Source organism: Tachypleus tridentatus, chromosome 6, assembly GCF_004210375.1.
Source record: "Tachypleus tridentatus isolate NWPU-2018 chromosome 6, ASM421037v1, whole genome shotgun sequence".
Taxonomy (NCBI): Eukaryota; Metazoa; Arthropoda; class Merostomata; order Xiphosura; family Limulidae; genus Tachypleus; species Tachypleus tridentatus.
In genome coordinates this window covers 15902942-15919972 of record NC_134830.1, presented here as the reverse complement: position 1 = coordinate 15919972, position 17031 = coordinate 15902942, and the positions used below count along the sequence as shown (strand labels likewise).

At 33.2% G+C, this 17031-nt stretch overlaps 1 protein-coding gene across 1 annotated transcript in view; it reads right to left on the bottom strand.

Moving 5' to 3' along the window:
• nompC (no mechanoreceptor potential C) overlaps positions 1–17031 on the bottom strand; it is a 105415-nt gene that overhangs the window by 32331 nt on the left and 56053 nt on the right. The window contains exons 14-23 of the mRNA XM_076503434.1: positions 16471–16587; positions 15614–15712; positions 14971–15171; positions 12462–12560; positions 11798–11899; positions 10711–10815; positions 8671–8772; positions 6106–6204; positions 4678–4806; positions 4131–4238 (exon numbers count right to left, since the gene is read on the bottom strand). Of these exons, the coding sequence (XP_076359549.1) occupies positions 4131–4238; positions 4678–4806; positions 6106–6204; positions 8671–8772; positions 10711–10815; positions 11798–11899; positions 12462–12560; positions 14971–15171; positions 15614–15712; positions 16471–16587 (1161 nt within the window). The remainder of the gene's footprint in view (positions 1–4130; positions 4239–4677; positions 4807–6105; positions 6205–8670; positions 8773–10710; positions 10816–11797; positions 11900–12461; positions 12561–14970; positions 15172–15613; positions 15713–16470; positions 16588–17031) is intronic.

The window sequence follows — 17031 nt, the reverse complement described above, 5'->3', positions numbered from 1 at the left end:
ACGGTAATGGTCGTGGAGCAAACGTCCTCACCGGATCCCATTTTCGTGTCTTTTTAACGTTTTTAATAACTTGTTGGAAAATAAGATCCTGAATCAGGACAGCTTATTAACAAGGTTAAATCAGAGCAGCAATAATTTGTTGTTCACAGTATAACCGTAAAAACGATAATATAGTAACAACAAATATCTACTAAATCTATAAAGAAAAACCAAAATATAAATTAATAATTACTCCAATCATTATTTATGTAGCAAGCTTCTATAAGTAAAGAAAAGGCAAAAATAATGTATTTTTAATGATTAAACGAAGACATAGCCTAAGAGTGCTTTGCAGGTGTTACGCCTAATTAGGTTTAATTCGACCAGGCCTAGGGCAGTTGCCACTTTGTTCCCCTTATTGGCGGGCCTCACTTTGCCCTAGTAGATGTATAATTATATTTTTTATTATAATATGATATGCAGAAACATGTTTTCAGTTTTTAGTAACATAGGAGTTTTTAAAACTTTAGATAAGTTACTAAGCTGCTTTTAGAATAAACACGCGATCAAGAAAGCCCATAAGTTTGCCTTTGTTATCTTTAGTAGATAATACATAATTTGCTTGAGAGGATGCTGCAGCATACTTTTCTTAAGTGTTAGAAGGGTCAATGACTGCAACGTCCTTTGTTGGCCGAGTAGATGACATTTATATTTTACAGCGGAAGAATGTTGTTACAAAATGACCAGTCACGAGATGATGGCCTTTCAAGAGAAAGAATAGGAGCTTTCTTCCAAAATCGAAGCATTTACTTTTCTCAGATTTTCTTTTGCTATCCAAGGGTTTGTTTCGACAGAATTTAGTATCAAGAGAAAAAGTCGTCAACCAACGTACTAGATCTGTAGAAACGATTATGTAAATGTTTGTTGCATTTTATTTTACTTTGTTATAAATAAAAACATATAATAATTTTCTAATAAACTTGCCAAGTCTCCTTATTTTCTTACACAAGCTTAAAGCTCAGTAAAATTTTCAGACACAGATTACCTCAGATTTCATATTTGATCCTTCTGTTAAATAAAACCTATCTAATGCTCGTGCAGAAATCTTTTTTGAGAACAACACAACATGATCAAGTCATGCAACAGATATGTTTAGAATAACTATAATATTGTGGTAAATCACGTGTTAAATGTATTTATTTTCTTCTACTTGAAACGTAAATATAGCAAACACGTAATCCGCAGGTGGTGATGACAAATTATATATATATATATATACATGTTATCCATTAATTACAGTGTGTGTAAAGCCATATCGGGATATTTTCTGTATCACTGAGAGGAATTGAACCCCCGATTTTAACATTGTAAACCCGTAGAGCTGCTGCTGTCCCAGCGGGGGACCTGTTAATTACAGCGCATTGCTTAAAAGAAGTCTAGAGTTGCTGTTCAGAAGATTTACAGTTAATCGATAGATAAAAGTTAAACAAGCTTCAAAAGATTTGGAAATAATTTCCTACAAATTATATATATATATATATATATGTGTGTGTGTGTGTGTGTGTGTGTGTATAGAAACAACTGTTTTTTTTTTCTAACGTAAGTGTGTGGCAATAATAGTGTTAAATTTAACAAAACAAATTTGTGTGAAAAGTGTGGTACATGAAATATTTTTAAACTTCTGCTCATTGTAGGTAAAACATTACTTATGACGACCCTACACACACAAAACCCAATTTTCACCTCGTGCTCACACGTAGTACAATTTCACTTCGTGGTTTACAGACAGAGCCAAAATATAATTTTACAGGGCACAAACCAAAAGTCCCCAGCGGTTAGTCTGCGGATTTACAACGTTAAAATCAGAAGTTCGATTCGCCTCAGTGGACTCAACAGATAGCTCGATGTGGCTTTGCTATAAAAAAACACATACACAAACCAAAAGAACAAACGGACTTTAGCTCCTTCAAATCTACGCTTGGTGAGGGGAAGGTAGACTTGTTAACAATTTCAATTCTGCCGTACTGTATATACATGTTTTAGGAACTGCCCCATTTTGAAGTTTATAAATGCCAAAGTGTCTGGTAGTCAGACCCCTGATCTTTACAGAATTACTATTTTCAATTCTTACTTGTACTTTAGCCCCCAGGTAACTTTTGCTTTCTGTGTCTATGTAGATATAACATGACATAGCATGTGGGTTTACTTCCTGGTTTATACTCGTAAAGCAAGAACTTAGAAGTTATTAACATACTTTGTAGTTTGAGGATATTTAACATGTGTGTGTAATTCCCCTGAAACATAAAAAATAATAACAGGGTGGAAAGAAGATCTAAAACGGATAACTTAGAGTTAGTAGGTGTCACGTGATTGACAATTTATTTAATATTTCCTTTTGAATTTTTTCCCTCGGTGGAGTCAGCGGACAGTCCGATGTGGGTTTGTTATAAGGAAACACACACAAACGCCTTTTGAAATTAAACAAAATATATCAAAAATTTATGTTAAAAGTCTAATTACAAACCATGTTTTTGATCTAAAGTTTATTCATATACGTTAATGATAAAGTTGTTTCATCAAATTTTGGTTGTAATGCTGTAAAAAGGCTTGGAGTGTGCGCTTTGACCCATGAAAGGGCGAGCATATTTGGTGCAACAGGGATTCGAACCAGCGACCCTCAGATTACGAGTCGAACGCCTTAACCCACCTTGCCATGCCGGGCCTCTATATAGAGAAGTTTGACACTTGCAAAAGTAAAGACCCCTTCCTCAATTCTGGAGTCCCATCGTACATGTGCTCACCATGTGAGACGTTATAATGTGAAGATCAATCCCACTATTCGTTAATAAAAGAGTAGTCCAATAGTTGACAGCAGGTGGTGATAACTAGCTGCTTTCCCTCTGGTCTTACATTGCAAAATTCGGGATGTCTAGCGCTGATAGCCCTCGTGTAGTTTTGCGCGAAATTAAAATAAAATGAACAAACCTATTGCAGTAACCACACCTGGTTTTTACTTTATTATTATATATTTTTCAAATATTCTCTTTAATATTGTTGTTTTGAAGGCCGTGTACCCAATGTACGTACGCTTACTTTAACACTATTAATTATACTGCTGTTGTAAGCGTGAAAAATTTGGTTTTCGGTTTTGCGTTATTATGGGGCTATACTTCCACGTTACTTTCCCTTCTTATATCCATCAGTTTTATTTAGGTTGTATATTCCTGTCAAGATATGACACATACCAATGTAAACATCACAAAATGATGTTTCTTACCAGTAATCAATGGCATATACATTTAGAAATAGGTTTCTATTTCTTATTGACAGCATATTACCTTATTCGGTTACTGACATCTCCCTCTGTTCTTTCTTCGTCTTTTATATTATTTTCTTTGTGACTTTGTAACTGGTTTGGTTTGTTTTGAATTTCGCGCAAAGCTAATAAAGGGCTATCTGTGCTAGTCGTCCCTAATTTAGCAGTGTAAGACTAGAGGGAAGGCAGCTAGTCATCTCCACTCACCGCCAACTCTTGGACTACTCGTTTACCAACGAATAGTGGGATTGATCGTCACATTATAACGCCTCCACTGCTGAGATGGCGAGCATGTTTGGTGTGACGGGGATTCGAACCCGCGACCCTCGGATTACGATTCAAGTACCTTAACCACCTGGCTATGGCGGGCCACTTTGTAACTGTTTCCCGTATATCGAATCTTAAGTTTCATACCGAAAGAGGGTCTTGTAATCTCCAATCCGGTTTGTAAGGCGGTCGTTCACTTTAATCAATTTTTAATAATTGTAACACCCCCACTATTATTTAGAGAATGACTAATAGCCGATCCCTTTTCACCTCTCTTACCTTCAACCCTTGTTCCTTACACCTAACTTCTAACACCTTGGTACAGGCCCTCTTCCCCCCCCCCAATAATATATTAAATATTCAAGGTATTTCTGCTAATAATGCCCAGCCTAATTGGATTTAATTGTATATGTTCTTTTCACTTGCATTTAATGTTGTATCCACGTGTTATAACTGTTTTAACCTTGTTTAGCACGGCAATGATATTTATTGTGACTGTGGCTTGGAGTGTTAAGGATGTAACAACAATCATTGCGTACTAATACTTGCTACATTTCAAACATTTTACCTTTGCAGTCGTTGGTGTATCAGTCCGCACTCCATCACTGTTCAACAACATACGAACTACATTCTCTCTTCCAAATTGAGCTGCCAGATGAAGCGGTGTATAGCCATCCTATAGAAAATAACGAAAAAAACTCAAAACTTCCATTTTACTGCTTTTTCGTATTTTAATCGTAACAGAAATAAATTTTTCGGGTGCTAATTGCTCTTTTTAAGTTCGTAAAATTGAAAGGTCTCAAAAGTTATACGTTTCTTTGTTTGCTAATCTCAATTAAATTGCTGGTGGATGTTAAGTTTACAGTTTTACAGGGCAAAGGGTTGAAAGGAAAGAAGGCTTATTAATTAAAGTTAAGACCTAACTGATCTCAAATGTGGAAACAATTTATTAAGTACTGAGTGGAACAGTTAACAATCAATTTCATGCACACATTAAAAAAGTAAATTAGTTTAACCTCAAATATAGTTCTTTTTATTTATTCTGTTGTAGTTTTTGTTAAAACGTTGCAATCAAAACGTGTTATAAGTTCGAGGTAACACAGATAGGTACTAACATCATCTAAAACAGTGTTGTCTTCGGAAGGAGGGTCGCTTAAAATGGCGGCAGGAACTTGAGTCAGCATCTCTCGTACAAAGTCGCTTTGTCCATGTATAGCAGCAACATGAAGTGCCGTGAGGCCAGTCTATGTAAAAGAAAATCTAACTAGACGAATTCTCAAAAAAATAAAGAACGAATCAATTATGGCTACTTTATTAAGATGAGAAATATAAAATAATTAGTATTATTAGATCAGAATAAAGACAAACAAATACTTAAGACCATAAGTCATCAAGATAAAAAAACAAGTCAAGTAAACTGTTTCAATACTATTATCATAAGGTTTGTTTGTTTTGGAAAAAAGCTAAGGGCTATCTGTGCAAATAGCTGTAAGACCAAGCAGCTAGTCATCACCACCCACCGCCAACTCTTGGGCTACTCTTTTACCAACGAATAGTGGGATTGACCGTCACGTTATACACCCCCACGGCTGGGAGGGCGAGCATGTTTAGCGCGACGCAAGCGCGAACCCGCGACCCTCGGATTACGAGTCGCACGCCTTATGCGCTCGGACATGCCAGGCCTATCAGTATAAGGAAAAATTCAGTTAACTAGTTAGTTTGTCAACGAGCTCCAAACAAGTCAGCATCTTTCATTGCAATACTTAAACGCTAAAATACACAATAATATTTTCAAACAGTATATGCATTTATCATTTAGTAGAACATTCACACTTAATAATAAGCGAGAGTAAACAGAAGCTTAATTTTAAAAACCAGAAATCATTATTTCAAAATTGAGAAAATCAATGAAAAAATTGTTATCTAAAGAAACTAAATGCAAAACTGCTTCCCATAATAAACTGCATCCTGTCATGTACAATCTTATTTCGCTAGGATTAATTCTTATATGACTGTAGTTCCAGAAAAAATCGGATGTTAAATAGGGTTGATTCTTACATGGGTGTAGCACTAGAATCGGATGTTGAATACGGGTAATTCTTATACGAATGTGTAACTAGAATAGCTGTTGAATATAATTTATTCTAATAGGGATATATTATTATACATTGGTAAATCGTCGTTCCTTATCTTGAGTCTTTCTGAAAGTCTGTTCTTCATACTACTTTCAGTGCAGTTGTACGATATTCATTAACAAATACTGCTTATAAATAAGTATACTAATTAAACAGTACTGTATAAGGCGAAAATATCCAGTTATTAACTTCATAATTGAATACTGACACTTTCTGAAAAACACTAAAAATGGATTCTGGAGATTTTCACCTATAAACGTCAAATACAACAAAACGGAAGACAGGACGACTTGGGTACTGGGCCAACTCTTACGGGTTTAATAATGATTAAACCTATAATATCACCGTCACGTATGCTTTCAAGCTCATATTATCAAATATGTTGCTTTTCTTCATACATGTACTTGCCTTTTTGCTTTTACTTTTCCAATTTACTGCGGTCTTTAATTCTTCCAATACTCCCAGGTGGCCTTGTTTGGCTGCCAAGTGAAGTGGAGTATTTCCATCCTATGAAAATAGCACCAATAATTTATATTGTACAAGAACACGAGGAAAAAATGGTTACAATTTTAAAAAGGAATTCGAGACTGACACAAAAACAAGTAAAGTGCTATGAATGGTTATCAAAGTATTTATACAAGGTACCTAAACTAGTTGAACAAATTTCACAATTAGATATTAGTATTTTTTTTTCTTATTATGATGGATTATATAAGCTACCATGCTCCACTAAACTTTGATTGCTGTTACGTACAAACATACAGAAAAAGACACGCTTATGATTGGCTTAATTAAACACACTTCTATATTCATGCGATTCAATTTATGTTATTCAACACTACGACTAGAAGCAGTCCAAACCTGCGGAAAGCATGCAAAAATATTTCGAATATTAAACAGATGCCTGCAAAGAAATTTATAACTTGTGCTCAATGGCGTGCAGAATCTGATAATTGTAAATAATATTAGTCAAGTAAATACAGCTATATCAAACAAATTATGAATAAAATGCTTCAATTTAATATATCAAACATTTTCTCCAGTAAAATCAAACCATAAGTACATAAATGTAATTCATCCGTAATTTCAAATAATTCCGTTGAATTCTGTAATTAAGAATACACATTAAAGTACAGTAACTTGGTTCATAAACGATTAAAGTACGTTTTCATATGTGTTTGCCAAAAATAAATAATATACATATATATTTACTGCACTAGTAAATTAAACATTATAGACTGACATGGGACATGCAACTTGCGGGTCGTGGAAATAAATCCTAGTACCGAACATAACGTAATGCATTTATTATAATTAAAACCCATCCCCCATTTATTTGTCCAACTCACCAAATGATCTAAATTCTTTTGTAAAGCAGCATCATCCTCTTTACAGTCAGCATCACTCAAGACCTTAATATCATCAGCGAATTTAAATTATTTATTGACCATTCCTTCATCTCTGTCATTGATGTAAATCAAGAAGAAGAAAGGTCCTAAGACTGAGCCATGAGGTACACCACTTGTGAGAGTTTGACTGAACTGCATTATGACAACCCTCTGCTTTCTTTTATTCAGCTCTTTTCTAACTAATTAGCAAATGTATCCCCCACACCTGGGGTAATTCGTGACATGCTTCCTGAAAATCCAAGTATAATCACACATACTCTACTACCCTCGTCTAAAGAAGCAGTAAAGTTTTCAGAGAATGTCAAAAGATTTGTAAGGCATAATTGTCTCTTGGTAAATACATGTGTGTCATCCTAAATAATTTTAAACTATATTAAATTACTTTGTAAATCATCTTTTATCAGACTTTCCAGATATTGTTTTACAACTGATGTGACACTAATAGGTCTATAGTTATTGTGGCAATTTTTATGGCATCCCTTCTAAAGAACAGTAACATTAGTCAATTTTCAATTCTTGGTACCTGCCTACTATTAAAGGACTGACAAAAAATAGCAGTAAGTAGCTCATATATCTAATTCTTAACCTCTTTTGAAACCCTTAGGAAACATTAACTACTTCAGGAGCTTTATCGTTCTTTATATTTCCCAATTCTTTCTTAAGCTCAGAATCAATATGATCATCTTGTTTCCATCCATCAATTGTTGAGGATGAAGAATACTGCTTAAATCTTCATCAGTAAAAACTGAAGAAAAAACGGAATTTAATAATCCATCCATTTTGTAATCATCAGATACGAGCCTTCCTTTGTCTAATTTGTACATTTTTAGCCAACTTTTTTCACACAAAACCATTTTTCGTGCCCTTATTTCCTGTTTCACCAGCTCAAGAAGATCTATAATTTTCTAAACCTCCTGTTAAACGCGGGTGGCTAGGTGGTTAAGGCACTCGACTCCTAATCCGAGGTTCGCGCGTTCGAATCCCCCCCCGTCGCACCAAACACGCTCGCCCTTTCAGCCGTGGGGGCGTTATAATGTAACGTTCAATCTCACTATTCATGACAACTTTATTCCATTGATATATTAATTATTCATAACTTTTCCTTTATTGCTTCCTTGTTATTTCTCCTCGTTTCTAAAACTCACACGTATGTGGAGGAATAGGTGAGTATTATATCAACGTTTGTATGTCACAAGCCGGAGTGCAACCTTAAACGGACGATGAAATCCAAAGAATACTCTACAGGAAATAGTTCGAATTTGTCACCCCATTTTCTGGTTATTAAACTGTAGTTGCGTTAGTTAACCAACTGTTGATTAAACATACATATTACTGCATAACACTTTCACGAACAATAACTTATATATCAGAGACGGTAATTTCCTATAACAATTTCGCAAAGTTCATCTCTTCTTAAACAACAATTACAACACTTATTTGAAACAATAATAATAAAACATGTATATTTATGCTTTCTTTTAAAAAGACATCATAAATGTACTAGTTTAGTAGGTGCAAAATAAAACATTTTATAATATAATTTTGTTTATTTTAAAACACTAACAGCGTTTTCTTCTGACGAAGAGGCTCCTGCTTTTAACAAATCTCTAACAACCTCAGCGTGTCCGGAATCTGCCGCAAGGTGAAGAGCAGTCTCATTTGTTTTCTAGTTAAAAAAAAAGAAAAAACCTCACTAAATCTCAGACATGAACAAACATTCATTTTTAGTTAATAGTCTTAGTACATCGTTAATTAATACGTTAAAAATGCTGCATCTTTTAGCTTATAATATCCAACAACGAACAGAGAATTCAATATCTATTTACAATGGACAATGTGAGCTTGTTAAATGTTGTGTTAGATAATACAGTAATAAAATACTGTGAAAAACAAATAAATTCAGTTATTGATATCATAATGAAAACTGAAAATGTTTGTTTACAAACAACTTTATTTATGTATTACTTATGGCTCTTGTTTTGGATGACGATTTCTCGCAGGGAGAATGAAGCATTTCAGATTTTTGGGGGCGCCACCATAGCGTTCAGATAATACAGTGACAAATCAGTTTATTTTCTTAAGTTTAAATAGAAATTAAGCAAGCTTCAAGATGCAGAACTCCCACTCACGGTTGTAAATATATTTTCATAACATTCTTTATTTAAATCTAAAAAGTCGCGCTAACCAAGATTACAGCGAACTTTGTATTTAACCGGATTTCATTGACTGTTTTGGCACATCTTATTTGTAGGACGCGATAAAAAATCATTATATATTTGTTTGTAGGGAAAGATACCTAATTACACTTTTTTTTTAAAAGGTGAGGCTTCACACAAGAAAATAATGAATAACCCTAATCTAAATGAATTAGTTTATGTATTTCCTCAATGTAATAATTCTCTAAAATAAAATTGTAGAAGTCGGTTGAAATTCTGTCACTTAGTAGAAAATACAGATAAAGAAATCAATATATTATGTTTCGTACACACACGTGAGATGCGTTGTCATTTTTAAATGAATATACGTAGACGTAATAATCACCTAAGCTTTAGTTCACTGTAAATATAAACCACAACTAGCTTATCATTTCAAACAAAATTAAGAAAACGGCAAATATAATCGGTAACTGGTTCACCTTAATTCTGTTTGGAATAATCATGGTAATTATAATAGGTAACAATTTCACTTCAGTTCTGTTTGGAATAATCATGGTAATTATTATAGGTAACTAGATCACTTTTGTTCTGTTTGGAATAATCATGGTAATTATAATAGGTAACTAGATCACTTTAGTTCTGTTTGGAATAATCATGGTAATTATAATAGGTAACTAGATCACTTTAGTTCTGTTTGGAATAATCATGGTAATTATAATAGGTAACTAGATCACTTTAGTTCTGTTTGGAATAATCATGGTAATTATAATAGGTAACTAGGTTACTTTAGTTCTGTTTGGAATAATCATGGTAATTATAATAGGTAACTAGATCACTTTAGTTCTGTTTGGAATAATCATGGTAATTATAATAGGTAACTAGATCACTTTAGTTCTGTTTGGAATAATCATGGTAATTATAATAGGTAACTAGATCACTTTAGTTCTGTTTGGAATAATCATGGTAATTATAATAGGTAACTAGATCACTTTAGTTCTGTTTGGAATAATCATGGTAATTATAATAGGTAACTAGGTTACTTTAGTTCTGTTTGGAATAATCATGGTAATTATAATAGGTAACTAGATCACTTTAGTTCTGTTTGGAATAATCATGGTAATTATAATAGGTAACTAGATCACTTTTGTTCTGTTTGGAATAATCATGGTAATTATAATAGGTAACTAGGTTACTTTAGTTCTGTTTGGAATAATCATGGTAATTATAATAGGTAACTAGATCACTTTAGTTCTGTTTGGAATAATCATGGTAATTATAATAGGTAACTAGATCACTTTAGTTCTGTTTGGAATAATCATGGTAATTATAATAGGTAACTAGGTTACTTTAGTTCTGTTTGGAATAATCATGGTAATTATAATAGGTAACTAGGTTACTTTAGTTCTGTTTGGAATAAGCACAGTAAATATAATGAGTAATTAACTTACCTTAGTTCTTGCAGAAATAACTACACCTCTGTTGGATTTCATTAGTTCTTTTACTACTGCTGTGCTTCCTGTCACTGCAGCCATGTGAGCACAGGTGAACCCTTTCTGGAAAGAGTGAGAAGGAAACTCTTGTTAGACTTACAATGTGGCTTAACACTTTATAATTAGCTGCGTATGTTATTGTGAGTTACGTCATTACATGAAAGTGTCTTATAATTCTGAATGGACATTCCTCCTGGAAGAAACCAAATGTGGGTGCTTTCGTTAGGTTGGAAAGATAGCAGAAACGTTTAGTCCATTGCAATAAGATTGTTCGTTCACATATGCACACTACGAATCAACCCATGTCTATAAAATCAGTTAAAAGAAAAATGAAGTATCCCATTGTTTTACTTCCTTTGCTTTTATGGGGAATCAAGTATTGTGTTGTTTTTCTTTCCATATCTTTATATAAAAAATCAAATATCCTGTTGTTTTACTTCTTTGTCTTTATATACGAAATAAAGTGTCCTGTTGTTCTACTTCCTTGTCTTTATATAATGAATCAAGTATCCTATTGTTTTACTTCTTTGTCTTTATATAAAGAATAAAGTATCCTATTGTTTTATTCTTTGTCTTTATATAAAGAATCAAGTATATTTGTTATTATAGAATCAAGTATCCTATTGTTTTAAAGTGTCCTGTTGTTTACTTTGTCTTTATATAAAGAATCAAGTATCCTATTGTTTTACTTATTTGTTATTATATGTGGAATCAAGTATCCTGTTGTTTTACTTCTTTGTCTTTATATATGGAATCACGTATCCTATTGTTTTACTTTCTTGTCTTTATATAGGAAATCAAGTATCCTGTTGTTTTATTTTCATGTCTTTATACAAATGCGATATAAGACTCATAATTTAAAACCTATAATTTCGTATTACTTTCTTGCATCTTCATTCAAAAAAAGCTCTAATTGTTACTTAATTAAACTGTATTTAACATGCATCACAATGAATCACCTGAAGTCTACATATATAGAATGTGGCCAATAATAATTGAAATAATCATAATTTTATGTGTACATTTAGGTAACTTTTACACTTACCGTATTGGCCACAGATACCAATTGGGGCTGGTGTCTCAGAAATAACTTCACTACTTCAGAGTGGTCATTCTGTGCAGCCAACAAAAGAGGGCTTTGTCCATCCTAAGTAGTAGGCAATATAATGGTATACAAAAAGGTCGCAGCCACTTCCTTCTATAAACAACTGATACTGGATTAGTAACATACTCACGTTTTTCATTTTATGGGACAGAGTTCATTCAAATGTTTGACGTAAAAAGCAAAATCAAACCTGACTCGTAGTTTGCTTTGCTCTTGTTTCAATAAATCATGTTAGTACCAATGATAGTTTAGATTAACAACTGTTTTCTGTAACGTAATAAAAATTTGAATTAAATTTTGTAACCAGGCAAGGAAATCAATCTCGATGAAACACTAAGAAAGTTGTATGTTGCACAGAATCAATGGATTTTTATCTCGTATACCAGTTATTAAATTATCTTTTAGGTCTAAACATTTTTACATCACCAAAAATAAAAGAACAAAAAAGGATGCAGCAAAGTAATGGTTCAATAACGTTTTTTTTTTTCCTTAGGAGAAATTATTAACAAGTATTTTATGTGAAGTATGTCTAATAGTTACGTCGAACAAACACTTTGCACATAATTAGATAAAACTGAAAACAATGTGAGAGAGAAGTGCTTACGTTGTCAGTAGAACTAGCATTAGCATTGGCATCTAGTAGAGTGTTGCACACATCTAAGTTTCCTCGCTCTGCTGCTAAATGCAAAGCAGTTTGTTTTGTCTGAAAACAAGAAAAACCCATACAGTCAAAACAAGTTGCATTTTTTTATATCAAATCACTATATTTTTCTTTAAATAATAACATTACTTTAACACACTAACCTACAAGTTTCTTAAATAAAATGTAAAAGCAAGAACATAAAATTTTACGTTCCTCCATGGTTGTAATGGTATGTGGGGGAAAGTAAAGGTTTGTTTTAAATTTCACGCAAAGCTACACGAGGGTTATCTGCGCTAGCAATCCCTAATTTAACAGTGTAAGTCATCACCATACACCGTCAACTCTTGGGCTCCTCTTTTATAAACGAATAGTGGGATTGACCGTGATATTATAACGCCCCCACGGCTGACAGGGTGAGCATGTTTGGTGCGACGGGGATTCGAACCCGCGACCATCAGATTAGGAATCGAACGCCTTAACACCCCTAGCCATGCTAGGCCTGAAAGTAAAAGTCGAGTCAAAATAGAACGTTATTTGTTAAAAAGATCGTTTTATGGATTGAATTTTAATTATTTACAGATAAAGGTATTTATTGGAAATTATAACAAACCACAAGCTTAAACGCATTGTTTAATCTTGTCAAAAAACACAGCATTTATAAATGTTTCAAGTTTAATTTCGTCAAGAAATTATAGCATGTAAGATAAGTATTTCAGGTTTAATATCCTACATGCCATAATTTCTTGACGAAATTAAACTTGAAATATTTATAAATGCTGTGTTTTTTTTTGATAGGATTAAACAATGCGTTTAAGCTTGTGGTTTGTTTTAATTTCCAATAAATACCTTTATCTGTAAATGATTAAAATTCAATCCATAAAACGATCTTTTTCACAAATCATGTTCTATTTTGAGTCGATAAAATTAAAATAAGTTAATTAAAGATATTAGTTGTTGAGTTACTTGTAATTAAGGACAAAGCTACACAATGAGCTCTGCCCACTACGGGTATCAAAACTCTGTTTCTAGCATTGTAAGTCCACAGACGTACAGCTGTGGAACCGGGGAGTTTGGTGAGTCGTTTAAACAGCCTTTACTAGCGACCCTATTCATTAGAGACTGTTGGTCATTTTGAAGATTTCTAACTCCAGTGTGAATCTGTCACTCATGAAGACACTGAATACAATATTTCAAGTTGAAGAACACCTGCTGTTTGTTGTGAGTTATCCGGACTGCCCATTGGTTGATCAGTCACGAGCACTGATACCACTATGAATTCGTATAATGCAGAATGTTGTGTGCTTTTTGAATTGTCCTGATTCAAGCATTCTCTTGACATGCTTAACATGATCGTGGGTATGCTTCTGATGTGTATACTTTAGTCAAACATGTATGTTTGTATGACAGATACTTTTAAGTTCTGTAAATATGCACTTAGTCTATGAACATTATTGACATTAGTAACTTTTGAAAACTAAGACAAACAAAACACTTAAAGACAACTCGAGAATCCAATGAGGTAATACAAGTTGTTGTTACATTGTCAAATATGAGAGTTTGGTGTCTAGTTCAGCATTTCTCAAACTTTTTAGTAACACAACCTATCTAAACTACAAGAAATTTCGTGGCCCACCTCAAATTTCTTTACGCTTCACTGGTTGAGAAATACTGGTCTAGTTCTCACGATACAGTGACAGGCATTACTTCCATTAATGTTACTTTGCTGTGACTGTAGTGTTTGAAAATGAACGTTCACCATTATGACAAATAACTTGTTTCTTAACATTTAGTAAAATAGCATAGAAAATAAAGATAAATTTGTGACTCATAAATACACGCTACTCTCATTGTTTTTATTAAATGCCACAGGTGTATGTTAACATTTTATTGGTTGTAAGTGAAATACATGTAATTTTGATTGGCTGGAACTGACAAGTAGTGAAATGTCAATTGATGTAACTAATAGAAACTGATACTCAAGTATAGTAGCTGAATCGTCCCCATAGGGATCAGCGACATGTCTTCTTGGTTACAACGCAAAAATCCTAAGTCGATAGACAAAGTACAGATAACCCATTGTCTAGTGTTGAACTAAGAAACCGATATCATTAGCAGAACTACTACGCAATTAACACAGGACACAAAATTACTTTATAAAATATCTAATTTAGAACTCAGTAAAACCTTTTCAGATTGTTGACAGAACTTTATTTAAAAACGCAATTTTAAAAAAAAATATGTTAAAACATTTTAAGCAAATATTTCATTCTAGATTGTTTTAATTAGTTACCAGACTTTTACTTTCTATTACCGAGAATCAAATTAATACCACTAAAGAATAACAACAACAAATACTACTTCTAGTGAATGTTTTCTACAGAATAATCTTCACTTTAGATTAACTTCAGTAGTTTTACTGCGTTTGTGTTCCTTATATTTCTTGTAAATGCTGAGAGTTTAGACTACTCACCAAACTAAATGCATCAACCACAGATCCGTATTTGTGGATCAAGTCTCGAACTATGGCGTTATGCCCGTTTCTTGCTGCGAGATGTAGAGAAGTGTACCCTTTCTTTGAACGAACATTCACAAAAGCTTTGTGGTGGATAAGAAAATCGACGATTTCTTGATGACCATTTTCTGCAGCTAGGTGGAGTGCTGCCTTTCCATGCTAAATTGTTTTCCATTTCAAATTACTCGAAAGCATAGACTTCGTTTTCAACGACTTAGCCTTAGTTTAAATTATAAATTAGTCACACTGACTTAGATACTCATGAATTCAACAAGTTCTGTCTTAATTGTACGTTTGGAACGTTCAACTTAAACATGTAAACAAAACACATTTTTCATTGCCCTCTATATTTTAGTTTCGTAACATTAACATCCAATTTACTAATAACGTTATTCGCAAATTTTGACTAATACTAAACGCAATTATAAGATAAAAATTACGAAAGTACTCAAAAACTGGCTCAATATTTGTAACAAGTTCTATTACGAAAGTCACCAATTTTAGATCACCTCCAGAGGAACAGTTTAATTACTTACATTATAATTGATAAAACTCATGTAAACATTAAAAAATATTTTTGAAGAATAGAAAACTTACCTACCTCATCAAATACATCCACACGTGCATTATTTTGAATGAGAAGGTTGACAACATCAAAGTGACCACCATTGCTGGCGTACAACAAAGGCGACCAGCCATTCTTTGTAGCAGAAAAAAAACAAAAAAAAAACGTTTACCTTTGTGTCCATATTGTTACTTATTTAATTAATTTTAATTATTCTAAGATTTGAAGTATTTTTTAACCATTACCTATTTTATATTTCAAAACACACTATTCATAAATAAAATATACGGTAGTAATAACAGAAATATACTTTTCATTTCTATAAAAAAAAACTTCAAAACTTCTAAGAAACAACGATTGTTTAGAGTATGAGATAAAAATGGACGTTCTTCCCTCAGTATACCGCTTATACTTGATATGCAATAACAGTTGACAGAAAAAATTAAAGGTTATATGATATGCAAAGCCGTTTCTGAAAACAAAAATGAATTTTTGGCAAACGCACAGTAGGGCTATCTGTGCTAGCCGTCCATAATTTAGCAGTGTAAGACTAGAGGGCTACTCTTTTACAAACGAATGGTAGGATTGCCTGTCACTTATAAACGCCCCACGGTTGAAAGGCGAGCATGTTTTGTACGACGGGGATTCGACCCCGCGATCCTCAGAATGCCTTAACCACCTGGCCATGCCGGGCCATGTTCGAAGAAACGTAGAGTATTAAAAAACCATATGATATTTGCCACTAACTGCATGAAGAAAGTATACCTTATCTGGGGCTTCAAGAGAAAATGTAATTCAACGATTACGTGCATCTGCTTTTATATGACAAATAAGTTTCTCGGTTATAGCAATAATTTCTTTTTATATAACATGTAGACACATTTAATTCTCACCTTAGATTTTCTGTTCGAAAGTGCCTGAAGATCAGAAGGTTCCAGTGACTCTAAGATTACTCTCATACTTTCGACATTGCCGGCTCTGCTGCAGTAATGTAAGGGCGTTTCTTTCCACTTCGAAATGGAATAATGTAATATTAGAGATTATAGAAATAATATGAAAAATAGCTCACTCGCCATAAAAATATGATTACGTATGTTTAAATAAGTATATATTTATTTATGCAAAATGAAAGGGTGAGAGAAACCGTTGATCATGCTAGACACTGTTTTTCGTAGGCAAGTAATCCAATTTATAATAAAGTTGTTATTCAGCACACTAAAAAGGTATTATTAGTTCAATGCATATCTACAAAATAAATAACAAACATCTCAAAGAAAAATTACAATAATTTCCGCTTTCTTATTCTTATCTTTTAAATCATAAGACTTAAAAATTAAGACAAAAAGTTTTCAAAATACTGTTCCACTTTTAATATTGGTTTGTTTGTTTTGAAGTTCGCGCAAAGCTACACGAGAGCTGTCTCCGCTAGCTGTCCCTAATTTAGCAGTGTAAGA